The sequence below is a fragment of the Staurois parvus genome, unplaced genomic scaffold (genome assembly GCF_062004578.1).
Source record: "Staurois parvus isolate SC_StPar_1 unplaced genomic scaffold, SC_StPar_1.0 ptg000082l, whole genome shotgun sequence".
Lineage (NCBI taxonomy): Eukaryota > Metazoa > Chordata > Amphibia > Anura > Ranidae > Staurois > Staurois parvus.
In genome coordinates this window covers 2,818,948-2,839,929 of record NW_028317878.1, presented here as the reverse complement: position 1 = coordinate 2,839,929, position 20,982 = coordinate 2,818,948, and the positions used below count along the sequence as shown (strand labels likewise).

Genomic DNA, 20,982 nt, shown 5'->3' with positions numbered 1-20,982 from the left:
CAGAGAAAGCTCATTGTTCAAGGAACCCCTAGCGACCTCTGGAGGAACCCTGGTTGACAAACCCTGCTTTAGAATCTGATGGGAGTGGATTATAAAGGACACAGGTAAACCGGTGAGGATTTGCGGAGAGGGGGACTGCTACTGAATATACAACATGGCTGCATGGATGTTGGTTGTAATACATACCCCTTTAAACATAGGATGGCAGGCATGGGGCTTTTTAACTGACTTATAAGGTGTATCTATTACCTAAACTGTGTATATTTTTTCCATTTCACTTTCTTTTATGAGCGTGTATGCCAGTCACACTTATCACCTTTAAAACCACAAGGAAAAAAATAATGAGGCACTTGTACTTGTTCTCAGTCAGAGGCAGTTTATTTTTACTTTGATTTACATTTATAAGCAGCTTTGACAGGAGTTCTTGATTCATTAATTTGCCTTCAGTTTGAAAACATAAAACCCCTGTCACCTTCAAACTGAATGTACTCTGTCCCCAACAAAACATATGAAAATATAATTTAAACACACTTTTCACAGACACAGTACAATACATTCACTATACACAATGTAACAAAATAGTCCCATCCTTACCTGTTTAATAATACTGTCACACTGAGTAGGTAAATAGAAACTGGAATTTCAGTTTTATAGCTGAAAAGAATTTACATGCAACAATGATATTATTTTACAACTGTTTAGCTATTGAGCAAACATCCTGCCTGGAATATAAAGTATGTTGCCAAAAAAGATACATCGATTCTTCTTTTCCTTGCAGGGCTGCCAACATTGCAGCAGATAGCAAATAGCCAAATAGGGTTTGCTGAATGCCCTGGTACATCCCCATGTCTGGATCAGCCAGGACAAGTGAAAGGTACCATACAATGATTCTGATCCAACAGAAACAACGGTCTATCTATGAGCGAGTCTATCTATGAGTGAGTCTACAAGTGAGTCTCACAGAATCATAACAGCAGCATTTATTGCTACTCTACTATGAAATATCACAATTTTCTGTAGTGAATGTAACATCAGCTTTTTATTGGAGGAGGAGGAGGAACTAAGTTTTATTTCATAAATTGTATTAGTTTTACTACTACTAACCTACTATACTTTGTTGACATTTTAGGTGTTCTCCACTCTGTGGTAAACTTGTTCCTGCTGCCTGGAAAAGTTTTAAAAACTTTTCAGCAGCTGAACAAAATCTTGAGGTTTTGCGATTGTACGGATTGGTTGCCACATAAATGAGGCTGTCTAACAAGGAGCCATTCTGGCAGTTACACTAGAAAATCTTTAAGGGGCAACAAAGAGTGTTTTAAGAGACAGCTTAGCTGAGAACAGTATCCTCTGGCATGGTGAAACCGTTTTCTAGTGTAGCTGTTTATTACAAAAATTAAGGTATACAGAGTTAAAACTTATTTAATATTCTGTAAGTTTTCTATCTTGAAATTATTCAGGAGTTAATGAATGCAGTTCAGCATTAAAATGGTTGGCTTCATTTTCTATTCTGCCTGCAGAATAGATCTATATAATGAAAATGGGACGCCAACCACCATTAATAATTGTGCATGGCACAGCCTCTCTGTGAACTCAGTTAGGGCTCATTCACATGTGCAGCTATTATTGCTTCCTCTCTGAAAAGTGATTTGCAACAGATCACTTTTTGGATGATGTTTGACAGGAATTCAGGTGTCGATATGTTACCTCCTCACCACCTGTTTTAACCCTCAAAATGCAGACAGACCTTTGCACACGGATACAGGGCAATTGTGGCACTGCCCATTCACTTGTATGGGTTGTGTTCAGTAGTAGTGCCCCCTTTCAAATGTGTCATGCTGTTTAATTTTTGGTAAAGCAGCCACAGCATGGGTACAGCCCCGAGTGGCTGCATTTTTTGTTTAGATGGGTAGTCAAGTGTGGTAAACTGTGACTCAACTGCTGGATTTTACTACCCCCTGGATGCCTGTTTTTATGGGCTCTTAGCTGTCATGCTGGTCCCACCCACCCAGAGTTGATCACTGTGCTCCTGTGACAGCCTCTGTTTCCACTTTAGAGACTGTCAGGCAAGAATGCAGAGAATAAAAAGACAATAGGGATGAAAGGTTGTAACATCACAGATGGGAGGGGGGATGAGTGGGGTTACCATGGCAGTCTGATGCTGGGTACACACAATCTGAATATTGACTGGTTCAGCAGGAACTGGCCAACAATTGGCGCATGTGTACAGCAGCCTGTCTGGTATAACGAACGGTCCAACGAGATGCTGGAAAACCATCATCCGATCAGCCCCATCATCCGATCAGCACTTGCAGCCAATGGCTGCAAGCGCTGGTCAGTGTGTTCTGCAGCGGGGGTAGTCCCCCTTTCAGAATACAATAGTTCAGTGGGGGAGATTGCTGTACTAGCATTGCATAGTCAGTACATTGACCTCTCAGGTTTTCTTTTTTATTCAACCCAGCAGGCTGAAGAAAAAAAAAAAAAACTAAGGTGTGTACCATGCTTGGGAGCCAAGTGGTCTGGCTGTGAAGTTTTCCATAGTGTTAAGCCGACAATAGATGGTTCAAATCTTGGCCGGTTTAGCAGGGACCAGTCGAGATTCAAAGCATCTAGGCTGATTGAACCTAAGTTGATCCATCGATTGACTTGGGTAGAACCAGCATGTTGGATTTTTACATGCCATTAGTGCCAACTGCTATTGCCACTAATAGTAATCACTGTGTTCTCCTGGAAGGGACAGCTCTGCGCTGGGAGCACACAATAGCCCTGCAAAGGGATTCCTCCATCAACACTGACTGTGTTGATGGGGAAACAGAGATGGGTTGCAGGAAAGAAAAACATATCATCTATGGCTGGCCTTAAGTTACAGTGCCTGCACTGATCAGGCTAGCCATACACATATGTATGTATGTATGTACATGTAGATTTCTCTCGTTCAGCCTGTTCACTTACTGTTTATCTAAGCAAGGTTACACTTTGAGGCTCACAGAACTACTGAACTCCCAAAATGTTGAGATTTCCTAATCTAAGGGGACAGATCTTCTCAAGGATAAGCTTTTAGAATGTGTTACAATTCACTAGTATGAAGATCAGAATTGACGGCTGGTCTCCTATGACACAATCAAGGCATGATCCAGACATGGTAACATTAGACAGGTGACTTCTACCTCCAGCACCTGCAGCACTCAGCACTTGGCTCTCAACATATGTGTTTTGTTGGTTCACCAAGGTGACCTGTAAGGCTAAACAGACAACTCAGTCTGGAATGAAATGACCATTACAAAGATGTCAAAAGGAAAGTACAGTTTAAAAAAAAAAAGAATGGTTTAAAAAGTCCACTATAAATATCAAAGGAGAGTCACTATAATTCCCATCTGACAGCCGTGCCTCCTTTCAATGTGGAGAATTTAAGGGTGCAATAATCACAATTATTGGCATTGCAGAAAGCATGAGCTTTGTTGGCAATCAAGAACTACAAAGTGCTTTTAAGGTCTCCATGTTAAAATGGAGGGTTTTCACAATTTAGACAAAATAAAAAAACAAAAACAAGGAATTAACACTAGAGGCAGCATTGCATGTTTGTGAAAACAAAGGCAAAACCGGGTGGGACAAATAATTTAATGTTCCTGAGAATAATGGAAACGTAATATTGTGGCTTGCTTAAATAGGTTAAAGACTCTGTTGGGAGTGACACTGGTGTGTGCGCAGGGAAGGGGGGTATTTACTAAAGCCAACTGTAAACATCATAAAATGGATGCTTGGAATTCTATACAGTTTTTCTTCAGTTAACTGCAGCTAATGTGACACAAATCCAAAGTGTTGTGCCTGGGAGTTATCAGGAAAGACTGGCAAATGAACTTACTTTATTACCTACTTTAATTTCAAGGAAATGTCTAGAACCTGCAGCAAGGTATTAAAGTCATCCTCTTTATAAAAGGAAATATATAGACTGCTGAGGTACTGGAAATTGGAAATAATCAGACGCTGCAATACGAAGGCTGAAATCTCTTTTTACAAAACTCTTGGGTGGTTTTCCCCAAGTTGCTCCACAAACAGTAAAAATAAAGGTTTGTACATTGAAACGCAGGCCCAGCTGCTCTTAGACAGAAAAATGCCTCTAGAAGATGCCATACTGTATACAGCATGGAGATTAGTACCGCTAACACAAAGCTTCCTGTCACTTGCATATTATAATCATGTGACCAGCACATGATCCCCAGCATTTCAGGATCGCACACAGAACGAAACTTGATGTCCAGAATGTACCAAGCATTTCCAATGTTTACACAGGTCATGGCATGTATATAGACATGTCTCTTTGGGGTCTAATATGTCACTTTTGTAAATCATATGACACTACTGAACATTTAATAAAAGCTACACATAATTTCTTCTCATATATATATAAAATGTTTTTGTAGTGTTCTAGCAGTAACTGAACAACAGTCATTCAAACCATAGCATAGAAATATGAATGCAAGAAGAAATCCTGCTTAAAACATATATGCAGCCCTGGCATTCAGTTAATATATAAATAGAACTCAACTTCCATCATGCAATTCTAACAGAGAAAGAGCCTGAGTCGACAGGCATTTTTTCATATCAAACGGTGTTTGCAAGGCCATACAAGTCTTTAGGAAAGCAAAACCCGCTTGCAAGTCAAATGCACATGTCAATGAAATCTGAATGATCTCAAAAGCATCTCTAACTAATGTTACACTGATGCCATTGACACAAGCCGAAAGCCCATCCACACAGGCACAAACTCTTGTATGGTTGGTCCTGATTGCTGCTACTTGTGCTCTAATGCAATTTCCTTTTTTTACTACCTGTACCAACCACATTTGGTTGGCTGTTCGCTCAGGCAGCACTGCATTATCTACTGACACTTGGCTGGTTGTTCTCGCAGGCAGCACTGCATTAACTACTGACACTTGGCTGGCTGTTCTCGCAGGCAGCACTGCATTATCTACTGACACTTGGCTGGCTGTTCTCGCAGGCAGTATTGTATTATCTACTGACACTTGGTTAGCTGTTCTTGCAGACAGTACTGCAATATCAACTGACACTTGGTTGGCCATTCTCGTAGGCGGTACTGCATTATCTACTGACACCTGGTTGGCTGTTCTCGCAGGCAGTACTGCATTATCTACTGACACTTGGTTGGCTGTTCTCGTAGGCAGTACTGCATTATCAACTGACACTTGGGTGACTGTTCTTGCAGGCAGTACTGCATTATCTACTGACATTTGGTTGGTTGTTCTCACACCCAGTACTGCATTATGAACTGACACTTGGTTGGCTGTTCTCAGAGGCAGTACTGCATTATCTACTGACACTTAGTTGGCTGTTCTCGCAGGCAGTATTGCATTATCTACTGACATTTAGTTGTTCTCGCAGGTAGTACTGCATTATCTACTGAGACTTGGTTGGCTGTTCTCATAGACAGTGCTGAATTATCTACTGAGACTTGGTTGGCTATTCTCATAGACAGTGCTGAATTATCTACTGAGACTTGGTTGGCTGTTCTCGCAGGCAGTATTACATTATCTACTGACATTTGGTTGGTTGTTCTCGCACTCAGTACTGCATTATGAACTGACACTTGGTTGGCTGTTCTGGCAGGCAGTACTGCATTATCTACTGAGACTTGGTTGGCTGTTCTCACAGGTAGTATTGCACTATCTACTGACATTTGGTTGTTCTGGCAGGCAGTACTGCATTATCTACTGAGACTTGGTTGGCTGTTCTAGCAGGCAGTACTGAATATCTGCTGACACTTGGTTGGCTGTTATTGCAGGCAGTACTGAATATTTGCTAGCACATATATGGCCATTCTCACAGGCAGTACGGCAGTATCAACTGACACCTGGCTGGTTGTTGTTTAAAGCAGTACTGCAATTTCTACTGACACTTGGTTAGCCACTCTTGCAGGCAGTATTGCAATTTCTACTGACGCTTGGTTGGCCACTCTTGCAGGCAGTATTGCAATTTCTACTGACGCTTGGTTGGCCACTCTTGCAGGCAGTACTGCAATTTCTACTGACGCTTGGTTGGCCACTCTTGCAGGCAGTACTGCAATTTCTACTGACGCTTGGTTGGCCACTCTTGCAGGCAGTACTGCAATTTCTACTGACGCTTGGTTGGCCACTCTTGCAGGCAGTATTGCAATTTCTACTGACGCTTGGTTGGCCACTCTTGCAGGCAGTATTGTAATTTCTACTGACGCTTGGTTGGCCACTCTTGCAGGCAGTATTGCAATTTCTACTGACACTTGGTTGGCCACTCTTGCAGGCAGTATTGCAATTTCTACTGACGCTTGGTTGGCCACTCTTGCAGGCAGTACTGCAGTATCTGCTGACATTTGGTTGGCCACTCTTGCAGGCAGTACTGCAGTATCTGCTGACATTTGGTTGACTGTTCTCAGGCAGTATTGCTATACTTGCTGTTCTGGCAAGATTTACAAATGCTTTGAGGCAGGCATGGTGAGAATTCCATTGTTGCTCAAACCTGCAATGCTGCTTGAAATTATAAACTTGCTCAGTAATGAATAAAATAGTGATTTACCAATGGGAGTAAGTTTTACTCTTCCTCAGTAGACTCTGTTCACTTCAAACATTCGGTCCAATTATGTGGAATTTGAATACTTTTTGTATCTGTCCTTAACCCAATGCGAAGTATAAAGTAAACACAGAATCACTGACATGAAGTAAAGCTCACACCCTTCAGTAATTCACTCAGTAACCTCAACAAACATATAGCAACCTGGTCCACAAAAGAAATTTGGCTACAAATGACATTTTAGTCTTATGTGGCACCTGTAAATGCAGTGTCACCACTGTAACACATTTTCCACCTTCTCTTGCAAGCTGATGACAAAATGTTCGAGAATTTTAAATGGTAACAAAAATAGAATAAGCAAGATAATAGGAAAACAATAGCAAGCACAACCTTTTATATGTATGTTATTTAAGTATGAAAATATTTTTTTTACTATATGTTAAACATTCTTATTTATATTTCCATTACCTATGCAACCGATACCAAATATACTGAGTTTAACAAGTAAGGCAGGTTAACAAGTTTGAAGTGGTGAGAATTTGGTATTAAATGCACATTGCATACCTGTCAGATAATGGCAGGATTCATGTGGTAAAAGCCACATTAAGACCCAGATGGCAGATTTCTCATCAGCTTTTCGGGTTCAGTGATCCATACAAATATGTGCAGTATGTGTGTATATGGAATTTATTACGCAGAATGCTCAGTTTTCAGGCTTAGGCATCTTTCTTTTATCTGGCATAGTCTATGCTCACTATCCTACCTATTTAAAAGTGGTTGTAAACCCTCACATGTACCCAGTAAAGTGACTGGCCTCAGGTGATACACAAAGATGAAACAATTCTTCCCTGATCAGTTGTACCTGTTTATCTGCAGCAATCTGTCCTGTACAGCCTTCTACAGCACACAGATGAAAGGATCTGATGTTACACACACACTGCAGAGCTAGAGTACAGGTTAGAGTATAATCTAAGAGCTGATTAGTAGAGAGTGACACACCCCCTCTTCACAGGCTCAGGCTTCACAGCTGAGGTGTGAGTCATCTGCTGTGTGCTGGAGAGGGGTGGGCCGTAATCTAGTGTGTCACGCAGATAGCAGAGATCAGAGAGGAGCCATGCTCAGTGTTTTGGATATAGGCAATCAATCACTATAGTGGGATGCGTGTTCATTTTTCAAGTCTGAGGTTTACAACCACTTTAATAGAAACTGATCATGAGAAAAAAAACAAAAGCTGCCATTGCTGTCCTTTAAGTAGTTACCTGGCTGTCATGCTAATTCACTTGCATCAATACTTTGAATCATTAACATAGATACAGCTAAAAGGACGCCCGACTTTCTTTGACTTTCCTGATTTGCACTTTTCCCAGTTCCATGATTAAAAGAATTGACATTAAGGGGTATGCATAATGGCCAGGTAATTAGTATTAGAAGGTCAATGGCAGCAATGTATTTCTTTCAGTGCTTTTTTTTTTTTTTTTTTTTTAATGAATGACCCCCTCTGACACTATATATGTCCTGCAATTCTTTAGTAAACAACAGTATGGCCTTCATCCCACTATTTCATAGATCTCTCTAGGGATCGAACCATATTGACACAGTTTAAAGAGAACCAGAGTATTTGTATGACGGAGTAGCAGAATTCACCAGCAAGTGGCTACAAAGAAGAAAAATGAAAATCCCTTCCTGTCCAGCTTCTATAGTCCTGGTATTCATAATATAATTATTGTGCATGAATATTGCAGGACAGGGTTGCCTTGGTCTTTAGGGACTACTAACAGTGCAGGTTTTCTAATTCCCTTTACAGAGTCACTGGTGAAATTATGACTAATTAACAAACCTGTGCTCCTACTGGGAAACATGAAAACCATGAAATGTTATTGGCCTTTGAGGATACATTATATCATGATGTCTGGCATTATACTTGAAGAGTAGCAGTTATTTTGGAACTCGTGAATAATGGCTTTCCAGATAACAGATCCCAATTTTCTACGTACATGTATTACACATACACATACTAGGGAGGGGTTGCAGTCTAGCTGTTAATAGACTATGGTGTAGCATTTACATACAGTGCAAGTAACCCTCTGTGTCAGGAATGACTTCACTTGTGCTGTGAGATGGCTGTTCTTCAAACAGACCTGTTATATGTCTTCATATTTCAGGGATCAGTGCATCTATTAAACATCATTTCCTGGGATTATACAGGCAATATAAGGGGAAGCATGAGAGAGTACAATTTGCAGCAGAACAGCAAATCTAGAACTTATCGGTCTGTGGTGTCTGGAACCCTTTGCAACCCGGCCCCTATCTTCATCTGAGATACCAGATCTGCAATGATCTGGTACACAGTGCGTAAGGGTTAAAAAATAATCATCCACTGTATACCAAGGCCTCCAGCACCACTGGCCACTTCTACATCTTTATCTTTACTTTTTCTTATACACTAAATAGACTGTTAAGTGTTTTATAGCTGCACTTATCCTTTAATGAATGCCTTTTGATGGAGGGAGTGTAAAGCTGGCCATACACACATAGATGTGTTTCATTCAATCTGTGGGATGAACAACAGAAACCTAATAGACTCCTCCATCTTCACTAAACAGTGCTAACGAATGAATCTCACTTGCCGGCTATTGTATTGTGACAGCTGGCTGCAGCGGCTGTTAGAATACTCAAATAGTTTGGCAGGCAATTTTTCACTTAGGTCATTGTTTCCGTAGCTGTTCAGTCAACTTTTGTCAAGCCATGTGGTGCCAACAAGGGCATCTACACCTTGAGTTTTGGCAAATTCAGTATGAACTGCCCACAATTTGAGCTGTGTATGGCTACCTTAAGAGGCGTTCTTATCTCCTGCCGCCTACTGCCACAATCCTTTTAATTCAGTCTACCTATGAGCAAATCAGCATCCAGTCTATTCCATATAGGCTGCTCTCCCAGTGGAAGTCATGGAGGTAATCCTCTTGATTACAACAACTAGTAAGGGAAGGTGCATACAGAGAGATATGAAGATTGGCAGGTTGTAGCAACAAGTGACCAGTCACATTTCCTAGGCCCCTGCCTGGAGTTCTTCTATAGCGAAGGACATTAGCTAAGGCCCAGATTCTTTATTTTAGGATAATGCTACCAACATAATAATATGTTGCTAAATAATAATATAACAATTCTAACATAATAATATGTTACTAGTAATCTAATTTCTTTCTGGCTAGCTTCCTATATAAAGCAAGGAGAGGACAATCACTGAGGGCTCCTAGGTAGACAAATATAAAATGACTGCAGAAATAAATAAAAATATTAACAGCTGCAATAATAATTTTTTTAGAAATGCTAAAATAAGGCAGACACTGACTGAAAACACTGTAAGGCCTCTTTCACGTGGGCGATCCAAAGATCCATGCATTCCTATGGACAGGCGGGTGTAAACAGACTTGTGTCCGTTTACACCCACCTACCTCTGGGTCCGATCCAGTCTGCTAAAAATATGGAAGGAGATCCATCCTCTTCCATTTAGGAGGATCAGATCAGAGGACAGCCAAGTCTGTTTACTCCAATTTGCCCATAGAGCAAAGTGGGCTCTGTCTGTGTCTGCTCTGCAGAAACTGTGTGGACGCGAATGTGTCATCCGACCCACTCTGCTCTGATCAGCAGGGGATCTGTGGCCAAATCCCCTGCTGATCGAAACGGAATCTACCCTGTGTGAATATGGCCAGTCTTGTGTATGAAAAGCATGCCAACAATATTTCTTGCTACCTGCAGCAACCAATCAACTTTAACTTAATTTGCATACGAAACAAGGATTGTGATTGGTTGCTTTGATTTTTGTGTTGGGACACTTTTCATACCAAGGACAGTTTGTGCGTGTTTAGCAATTACTGTCTTTTGGATCTTGTCTACTTTATTTTCTGATGTTGCTCATGGTAGCTGTTACTTCCTGCTGGAAATATGAAGTTGTGATGTCGCTAAAGCCACGCTCTTTTCATTTAATTGAAGCGAATGTTGCCTCATTTGTGCACTGACTGTTCATATGTTATGGGCGACTTACTGACACACTTTTTACCAGCTCTGTATAAAGGTTTCATGATGCCATCTCCAGCCCCACAAATGGGACAATATGCCAGAGCCATGGGCAGCAGAATTTTAGAAGAGTAGCAGACATCATGCTCTATTATATTTTGAAATTTTTATGAAAATGATTTATATTAGAGAAGTATAAAGTAATGTCTGAATTATATGCAGCTACAAAGATCTGTGCTTATAAAGATGCAGCCTAAAAAGTTGCCTTGAGGGGGCATATAACTAAATTTTGACCCTGACCACCCAATCCTCTCACAACTCCAATAATTAAATGAAATATTCCTAACTATAAGGAAGAAAACTGCAGGGGGATTTATTTTATTGATGATGTGTGAAGAGCAATGAAGTGCAGTAACACACAGCATCTAATAAGAATTATTCTTTAGTTTCACTACGCTGAAGGCTGGGCAGTTGCCCAGTGCCCATTATAAACCATTTTACATCTACTTGGGCAAGATCAAATCCTATATACAGAACAAAGAGTGCAATGGCGGTCCAAATTTTCAAATTATGGACTTAGACTAACTGAGCTCATTTAAAAAAGTAAGGGGCAATGTGCAATTTAAGATAGCCCAATATAACTAGAATAAACCTTGCTCTGAAATCTGATTGGTTGCTATGAGTTATTGTATTCTACCTTTGCTCTATGCAGAGCCCAATTAGTGTATGCAGTCTTTTGGTGATCCTATTAGTGTATGTAGCCTGATAATGATTCTGCTATTGTTTTTTGGTCTATTTAGTCTATTAATGGTTCTATTATTGTATATAGTCTTTTCATGATTCTATTAATTTATGTAGTCTAATATTGATTTTTGCTACTGGGGCACTGCAATTCATTATTGTTGTTAAACTGTCTGTTAATTGCTTCCTAGACGTGACAAACATCTGGTCACCCAGGTTGGTGTATTTGCTGCTGGATGTAGGCGCATTCCTACACACTATGCTGTCCCCTGCTGATAAAACCCACCACTTGCAATTTGTTGCCAATATGGTTGCTAGGAAAAGGGCAGGGACACACATTCTGCCTACTTGCAGGAGGCAACCGGGGACCATATCTGTACCATGATTCATGCCACCCTATAGAGCGCCGCCTGTGACAAAGTTCTCATCTATCCCCATAGCAGGAGCATCTCTAGCTGTATACCAAGCCCAAACTGCTAACTGCTGCTGTTGGCTATAGCACTTTGTTACTCTTTCTACAATGTTATTAAATGAAGCTGTCAGTATTACTCACTACTAAAGAGTCATTCACTAGGTATGGCAGAGTACTGAACCCTCCTTGCTCATTATGATTAAACTAGGCCAATGTACCTTAACTCATTAGGCTCTCCCTATTTTCAGAAAACAAAGGTTTGTTCAGTGCCAGGATCTCTTCCCATTCACATAACACTGCCACATCGAAACACCACAACATACATCCCAATTGAGTTGCATTCTGGAGAGAAAGGGATATGCATTTCCCCAAAAGAACATGATTCTTTATATTATTACTGTAGCACCTTATTAAATTTATGAAAATGGGTCTTGTGACTTTTGTGTGCAAAGTACAAAAGGTAATTTCTTTAGGTAGTACCTATTATCCATACAAAAAAGGAGAAGTCATTTTGTTGGTTGGCCAAGAACAAAGCTTGTCAATATCTCTGGAACCGGAGTCTGTGGCATGAAGCTATATCACTGCGGCTTGAGGCACTTAGTGCTTTAGACCACAGCAATGTCACCCGTTACCAGTGAACGGACTCAATATTGTCTTGAAAAACACAATGCTTCCTCCACTCTGTATCGGAGACAGGTACACCTTGCAAGATAGGCAACTCCAAACAACTGGAATTCTTTAATTAAAGCATGCGCTGAAACTTAGGTTTCATAGGACTTTTGAGCTCTTCCCCTGAAATACATTGAAAAGCAGAAAAAACAAAAACAAAAAAAAAAGAGAAACAGAAAAGGTGGCTATTGTGAAATTCTCATCTGCTGGTGAGGGTTTCTTGGCACAGATGTCTTCAGCTTTTATTGCTGCATTTTCCTGATAATCTCCGCAGAGACGGGAGGATGAAAATTGATTGTGTGGTGACGGAGACCCTGAGCTGTCTTGTAACTCTTCCCGCAGCGGCATTTGAAGGGTTTACGGACTCGGATTTGTGTTCGGTGGCCGTTCTTGGCATGGTACTTAATACCATTTACATTCTGCATGAGAGAAGAAATGTTGGTTAGACCATGACTGCACAGACTAAAGCTGGGCATACACTAGTAGATTCTTGAACATCTATACAAATTTTTTTATGAACATTTGTACTCAAATTATCAGTATATTTGATGACTTGATGAGCGTCGTTTGAATATCAAAGTACTTCAAAGTTTGTTTGCTTTTAACATTCAATTTTGGAAGCAATGTAATTTCAGCAAAAACCACATTTACTGTTAGAAATGAATTTGCTTAAGAAAAAATTTCCATCCTACTCCATCAAATTTGTTTGCCACTACAGTCTAAAACAAGCTTGATTTGACCCCACTAATGATTAGAAAAACAAACAAGAATTTTTAAAATGACAAATTTCAAACAAAATTCTACTAGTGTCCAACCAGACATTTCAAGATGAGACGTATCAACCAAAATTGAAACATTCATGTTACATGCCTGCTGTTTTTAATTGCTTGTGAGTATCTATTTGTTTCTAAGGATTGGATAAATTGTATGGTGTTCATGAATGAGGAGTTTGTGCCCTCTTGTGTGTGTGGTTTTACAGTTGCCTGGAGATTCCCCGATCTGTGGAAGGTTGCACCTAAGGAAGCAATGTATTCTGAAGTTCCTTGGATTTAGCGCTGGAGTGTTTGTTTTTGTTTTTGGAAGACACATTTGAGTAAAAGTAAAGGTAAGCACTCCAGCTTTGGTGAAACTACAAGTATCATGAGACACTGCAAGACTGACAGCCACAGACACAACTCTGAGACAGAGGCATGATGGGATTTGTAGTTAAACCAAAGCTGGAGTACTGAGGTTGCCCATTCCTGCATTAGACTGCATAACTCACAATATTAGGTTGATGAACGTTATGCAATCAAGCAAGGATCAGTAAAACCTTTATTTTCCATTTTTTCATTAAAGTGTGTCAAAGGACGAGGAGGATATTTCTTTCTAGTGAGGGGGGGGTCTTTAACTGACTAAAAGGGAAAAAGTTTGGGAGCAAGAGGGAGAACAGAGAGGTACAAGTGTGGGTGCACCAGTCATAGAGGGTTGGGTCTTTTTTACCCATCCCCTGATCCACCTCGCCAGGAAGAGAGCTGGAGGGTTAGAGGGAGGGCACGCTATCAATCAGCACCAGCTACGTCTCTCACTTGTACACACATTGGGTGAAATGCTTATGAGGTTATTATAATAAATAATGGATATAAAGAAAGCAGTAATATTGCTGTTGTCAGAGACATAACTAAACAAGTTTGTTTTGGAAAACTCAGAATTTTGTGCGGCTTGTTTGCTGAACTGACAAACACGGCTCCCACGTCCTAGAACGCAGGTAAAGGTGAACCTGTTCTGTTTGGTTTTTTATAAGCTATAAAGAGACCTAACCTTCAGGTACACGTCTTCAGATATGCTGACGTGTAGGAACTCCAGGATTGTGCTTCATCAAGCTCTGTCACATACAGCCATACACATAAAAGTGGTGGCCGGAGAAGTGTGAATGTGTTGTCCAAAAACCAATATTAAGTAACCAACAACAAGTGAAGAAGAATTGCAATAATCTCATGTGTTGTGAAGGGGATGGCATAGTATTTCACTTTTGTGTTTTATAGGTCTTGTTCCTGCAAAAGACGTCCTTCACAATTCTCAATATTCTCCATTATATATGTAGCATACTGGTCACTAAATTGGTCATACTCACAGATAGTTTTTTTAAGTCACTGTGGGGTTTATTTACTAAAGCTGGAGTGTGCAAAATAAGACTCACTTCTGCATAGAGACCAATCAGCTTCTAACCTCAGCTTGTCCAATTAGGATCACTTCTGCATAGAGCCATTCAGCTTCTAACCTCAGCTTGTCCAATTAAGCTTTGGCAATAACACATGGAAGCTGATTGGTTTCTATGCAGCAGTGAGCCGGATTTTGCACTCTCCAGCTTTAGTAAATAAACCCCTGTGTTAGTAAGGGCCAAGGCAAGTGAGAACAGTAGGATGAGAGGTTAGCAGGTAGGTATTATTGTTAATTGCAAACAAATAATATTATTGTTACCAGAGACAGAATGGGGCCCTAGGCAAGGTAGCAGCTTTTGCCCTCCATCCATTCATTTGGCATGGTTTAGCATTGCAATAGTCTGTTTACAAGTGTATCCTCCTCGTAAAGTGTTCAAAAAGATGTACAGTTTTTACTAGTTGCTCTACCCTCCTACTATAATGCGGGAATATAAAGTTTTTAGTTTGGCACCTGAACAATCATGCCCTAGGCTCCCACTCAGCTTGGCTTTGGATGATCCAGCTCTGATCATTACTTGACCCAAGTGCAGCGTTTCTCAAATTGTGATGGTACTGAGGGAAGGTGGTTGGAGGATAAAGGCACTCTGACTGCAGGCATTCAGAGTTACTGGCAGCTGATCACAGTAATGTAGATAGTGCTTCCTGATAGGCTAGCAGGTAACATCTGACTGCTCCTGATTGGCCCAGAGCCAAAGCAGCCATTCAGCAGTGATGTATTTGGAAGGTCTCTAGTAAAGCAGCAGCTCCAACCCTAGCATGGATTACCCTGCTCTGCAGCTAGTGCAGGCCATCTATACTTCATAGCCTGCAGCACCCCTCCCCATTGTGTGCACAAGCCACCAGGTACTGGCAACAGTGCTACCAGCCCAACTACCCTACTCCACCAAGTGAGTTTAGACATAGAGGTTGATTTACCAAAACTTCCAAATCTAGTGCAGCTGTGCATGATAACCAATCTGCTTCTGACTACAGCTTTTTCCATTAAGTTTTGACAAAAAGAACTGGAAGCTGATTGGTTTTTATGCAGAGCTGCACCAGATTTTGCACTCTTCATCTTAAGTAAATCAACTCCTAAGTGTAATATTGGCAGGATTACCAGGTAAAACCAAAGGAAACAATGCCTGAAAAAAGAAAACATATGCCTTTTTCATATCCAAGGACTGGTAAGCTGCAATATATTACAGTTTTGTTTTTGGTTTAGGTACACTTTAAGTGCATTTTGCATTCAAAATACCAAACTGTTACTTTGGGAACTCTGCTCCACTGTAGTTAAAAAAAAAACTGTGTTAACCAGCTAAATATTGCTCAAAGTGTAAGGAACGCCAACTTGCTTCCTTTGTAGAGAGGGATAAACAGTTGGGAATGGTTAGAAAATAAAAAAATGACGGGATTTAACCCTTCCCTACAAAAAAACATAATTAACATGATAAATGACTATGATTTTAGCCTTGTTGCCATTTTTTGATAGACCTGCTCTAACCAGCAGGGACCACGACTCCAATTAATGGGATTTGCTTACTTGTTGATATGCTTATAGTGCAGAATCACACAAAAAGTTATATTTGTGAACTGTAAAATCCTTTCTTTGAAACGTTAGACACTGACAATCATTACCATGTTTCCCCAACCATTAATCAGATGCTTATTTTTTATTACACCCACTAAATTAAATGTTGCTTCCCTCTGACACATCCTGTGACTCTAATCTTCTAGACCACGCATTGAGGAAATGCTTTTATGAATTCTCTGCATAACACATGATGTGTGGACAAGAGAGTTTTTACAACATGAAACAAACAAATAAAAATCATCTTCCACTTATATAAAAAGAACAAAATGTTCTGTTAATGTGACATGATGAGCAGTAAACTCTGCAGATCATAAATACCACCCGCTTGTTAAAGTCCATGCAGCTGCACTGATCATTGAAGGCAAATATATTGCTGTTCTTATCGCTGGTGGCTTCTGCATGGAATATGGTTATTCAGCAAAAATACAGATGAGTTTGTAAAAGCAGCTTTCTGCCCACATACCTGGCACCATAAAGACTTCACACCGGACTTGAAGGTGAGAATCATTTAGTTGCTGCCAGTGTGAAAAGGAACCTATCACGTGTCTAATGCAGCTGCTGCTACCTTCCCAAGAACACAGAACTTAATGCACTAAAAAAGAGCATATTTGTTGTCTTGTTTTGACTTTCCTCAGCAGCAGGTAAAATCAGGAGCATATCTTCCGCAAGGCAAACAAGGCGTTTGCCTAAGGCGGCATTTTTCAGGGAGGCGGCAGAGCCTTCAGGCAAAAGGGACACACAGGTCGATCTCATGCCCCAAAAAAGGTAGTCACAGCACTGCTTTACTCACAGGCAGTAATCAAGTATTAGTATTCCGGCCGAGACCCGTTTTCACTGGCGCTACTGCCCCCTGGTTGCTAGGACTGCCTGGCGTCTAGAAACCAGTGACATTACATCGCCTAATTCAGAGCGAGGTCAAGGCCCCAGCATTCAGAGCGGAGGAGGATTTTGCTTCCTCCTCCTTTGCTCCTATTGGTTAGCCCCGCCCACCTCCTCCAGCATCTGCGGTGGCATTGCTTAGAGGGAAGGGATTTGAGTCTCAACTCTGAGATGAGGCCAGGCGCCAGGAATGGAACCATTTGTGTCATGACTGAGGGAGCCAGACAGAGACCTATACAGAGGACAGCAGATGAGCTGATATCATAGGACACATGACACCCTCGGAATAATGGAAGGAGGTCACATCCTTAGGTCTCAGGGGTTAATGCTGGGACCTTTAGTCCTTCACTTTTTGGGGATGTGAACCCCCCCGCTAAAGTGGAGGCCTACAGGTCCCATCATGAACCCCTTACAGCTGAGGATGTGACACTTCCATCTGCCCCCCTAACTAGTGAAGGACTACAGATCCCAGCATGAATCAGTGAGATCTAAGGGGTCACATCCTTAGATCTCAGGGGTCTAGGTGGGATTTGCAGTCATTCAATTTGAGGGGGTTACATCCTTAGATCTCAGGGGTTCATGCTGGAACTTGTAGTCCTGCACTATTTGTGGGGTGCCAAATCCTGAGCTCTGAGGTGTTCATGAGAGACATGCAGTCTGTCAATGTTGAGGGATCTCAGGGGTTCATGCTGAGACTTGTAGTACTTCATTAGTTGGAGATTGGGGGGGTGTCATGTCCTCAGCTCTGATGGGTTCATGCTGGGACTTGTCTGCAGTTTAGTTTCTGTAAGCCCTGGTGGTACAAGTCCACAAGGGGCCATGGATGGCCACATTGTCCTCCCCCCCACCTTTGTGATCATAGAAAACATTAGTTTTGTTTTCCTAGCTCCATCACTCTGCCACCACTGGCTGTAATTTAGCCTAGGGCAGCACAAAACCAAAACACACCACTGGATAAAATGACTTGGGAGAAATTTCACCTGCCAATGATTTCTGGACTCTATATATACAGTTGTGTTCAAAAGAATAGCAGTCAGACTTCACTAACCTGATCAATCACTGTTTTTGGTAGAAATGATATTTCTTCATGGCAAATAATTTACTAGCAGGTGTAGTAGAGTAATAGAAATCCAACAGACCCAACAGTCATGACATGCATGCTGCTGATTCTGTGTAATTGAATCACTAATTGAAAGGGGCATGTTCATAATAATAGCAGTGTGGAGTTCTATTAGTGAGGTAATTCATTCTTTGAAAAACAGGTGGCAATTATTGCCCTTATTTCAGGAAGGAAGGCAGCAAATGTTGTACATGCTGGTTAGAGTGCATTTCTCTCTAAAATTCTGAGGAAAATTGGTCGTTCCAGACATTGTTCAGAAGAACGGCGTACCTTGATTAAAAAGTTGATTGGAGAGGGGAAAACATATAAAGAAGTGCAGAAAATGATAGGCTGCTCAGCTAAAATGATTGCAAATGCTTTAAAATGGGAACCAAAACCTGAAAGATGTGGAAGAAAGCGAAAAACTACCATTTGAATGGATAGAAGAATAGCCAAAATGGCAAGGACTCAGCCAACAATCAGCTCCAGGAATGATTAAAGAAGGTGTAAAGTTACCTGTGAGTACTGTTACAATTAGAAGACGCCTATGTGAAGCCAAGCTATCTGCAAGAAGCCCCCGCAAAGTCCCACTGTTGAAAAAAAGACGTGCTGAAGAGGTTACAATTTGCCAAAGAGCACATTGACTGGCCTAAAGAGAAATGGCGCAACATTTTGTGGACTGATGAAAGTAAGATTGTTCTTTTTGGGTCTAGTGGCCGGAGACAGTTTGTCAGACGACCCCCAAACACTGAATTCAAGCCACAGTACACTGTGAAGACAGTGAAGCATGGTTGTGCAAGCATCATGATATGGGGATGTTTCTCATACTACGGTGTTGGGCCTATTTATCGCATACCAGGGATAATGGATCAGTTTGAATACATCAGAATACTTGAAGAAGTTGTGACGGGAGTGACTTTTGGGGGTGGGGGGACCGCTTGGTCAGCTCATGTCCCCCTCATTATGTTTAACCCACCCTGTGCCTGTTAAGGGGTACAGGGTGTGAATGTCCCAGTATTGTGTATAGTGTGTGTTCCTTTGTCCCTGCTATGTGCTCCCCCCCATGGTGCTGTGTCTTCCTGTCCAGCCAACTATTATGGGATGTACTGTTTGTGTATTGGTGTGGGGGTTGGTCAATATCCTTTGCCGCATGGCTGCATCCCATTGTTCTGTGTCTGGTTGGATGGGGAGGGGTGATGAGGTGTTTCCTGCCTATACTGTAGCCCTTCCCACTGATAGGGTGGGCTGATGATGTGTTTCCTGTCCCTGGTTGTCTTTCCCCGCCCTCTGTATAAAACATGTTGTTTTGTGTACAATAAAGTTGTTGGCTTCCTGTTTTAGTAAGAGCTGGGTGTTGTCTATTTTCCTGAGGGATTTCCAGGGTGTGGTCCGTGGATGGTGTTCGGACAGGGGAAGTTGTGCTATAACGGAAAAACTCAGTGCGGTCTGGGTTCCGGTTCCGTTACAGAAGTCATGCTGCCTTATGCGGAAGAGGAAATGCCCTTGAAATGGGTGTTCCAACAAGACAACGACCCCAAACACACCAGTAAACGTGCAACATCTTGGTTCCAGACCAACAAGATTGACATTATGGAGTGGCCAGCCCAATCCCCGGATCTAAATCCAATAGAAAACTTGTGGGGTGACATCAAAAATGCAGTTTCTGAGGCAAAACCAAGAAATAGAGAAGAACTGTGGAATGTAGTCCAATCATCCTGGGCTGGAATACCTGTTCACAGGTGCCAGAAGTTGGTTGACTCCATGCAACACAGATGTACAGCAGTTCTCAGAAACAGCGCTTATACAACTAAATATTCATTAAGTGATTCAAAGGAAAGCAAAATCTTCAAACGTTTTTCAGTTTATATAGTGAATGTTTGAGTTTTTAAAGAAGAATACAAACACTGCTATTTTTTTAAACAGTCTAATATTCACTTTTCTTCAATTTTTTTAGAGGAACAACACACATTTGATATATTTTTCTTCATGTTTTGATTTGGAATAGAATGTGTAGTGTTCCCAATGCATTTGTGTTTATGGAAATAAAAGCTATTAGAAGGATTTTGAGCTTTATTCACTTTTTTCAACACACTGCTACTATTATTTTGAACACAACTGTATATACATTTAACTATAATGATTTTTTAGTGAGTAGTTAACTGCATTCATTCGTACAAATTACCTGTCTGCTGAAACATGGCATTGCTTAAAGCTGAACCGTGAGATGAAAAAACCCCTTGCAGTGGGGTCCCTCTTTGCTGCAAGGGTTAAATGCTCCTTAGCTCTAGTGGGTATAGGAATAGGCTGTATCACTTGCCCTGTCCCTTGCTCTGGTGCTCTCTTCTTCTCCCTGACACTCTCGGTTGGGCGTGCTCCCTCAAAGTCAGCACGTTTAATGCAGGGCTATTTAGTCCGAGGAGGTAAGCATGTGACTATGGTTAGGAGCACCTTAGAAAGCTGACTTTTTTCAATTCTCCTTTTTTTTTTTAATCCACACTCCAGCCTACCCGCTCCCTCTTTTCTCTCCTAGGTGAGTATAACATCACCTTACTTCTGGGATAAGCACATGGCAATAAAAAGCGACAGGGGTTATATCCCACCCTTAAACTGGCCATATATGAGTGGTTTTATTTTCCTTAAGCCAGCAGACTGAATAAAGAGAATCCCCCATCCAAACAATCGAGGTGGATGGAGGAATCCCCACTGCCGTGACATTGTATTCTGATTGCGGGACCCAGTACTGATCTGATTGGCTGCATCCAGTAACAAAAAACGTTTTCCAGCTTGTCCTTTCTACAGAAATTGATCAAAATCAGCCAGTACAGTAGCTAACAGCCGA

At 41.3% G+C, this 20,982-nt stretch overlaps 1 protein-coding gene across 1 annotated transcript in view; it reads right to left on the bottom strand.

Moving 5' to 3' along the window:
* Positions 1-350: 350 nt before the first annotated feature.
* JAZF1 (JAZF zinc finger 1) overlaps positions 351-20,982 on the bottom strand; it is a 380,505-nt gene continuing 359,873 nt past the window's right edge. The window contains exon 5 of the mRNA XM_089669887.1: positions 351-12,813. Within this exon, the coding sequence (XP_089526013.1) occupies positions 12,637-12,813 (177 nt within the window). The 3' untranslated portion in view covers positions 351-12,636. The remainder of the gene's footprint in view (positions 12,814-20,982) is intronic.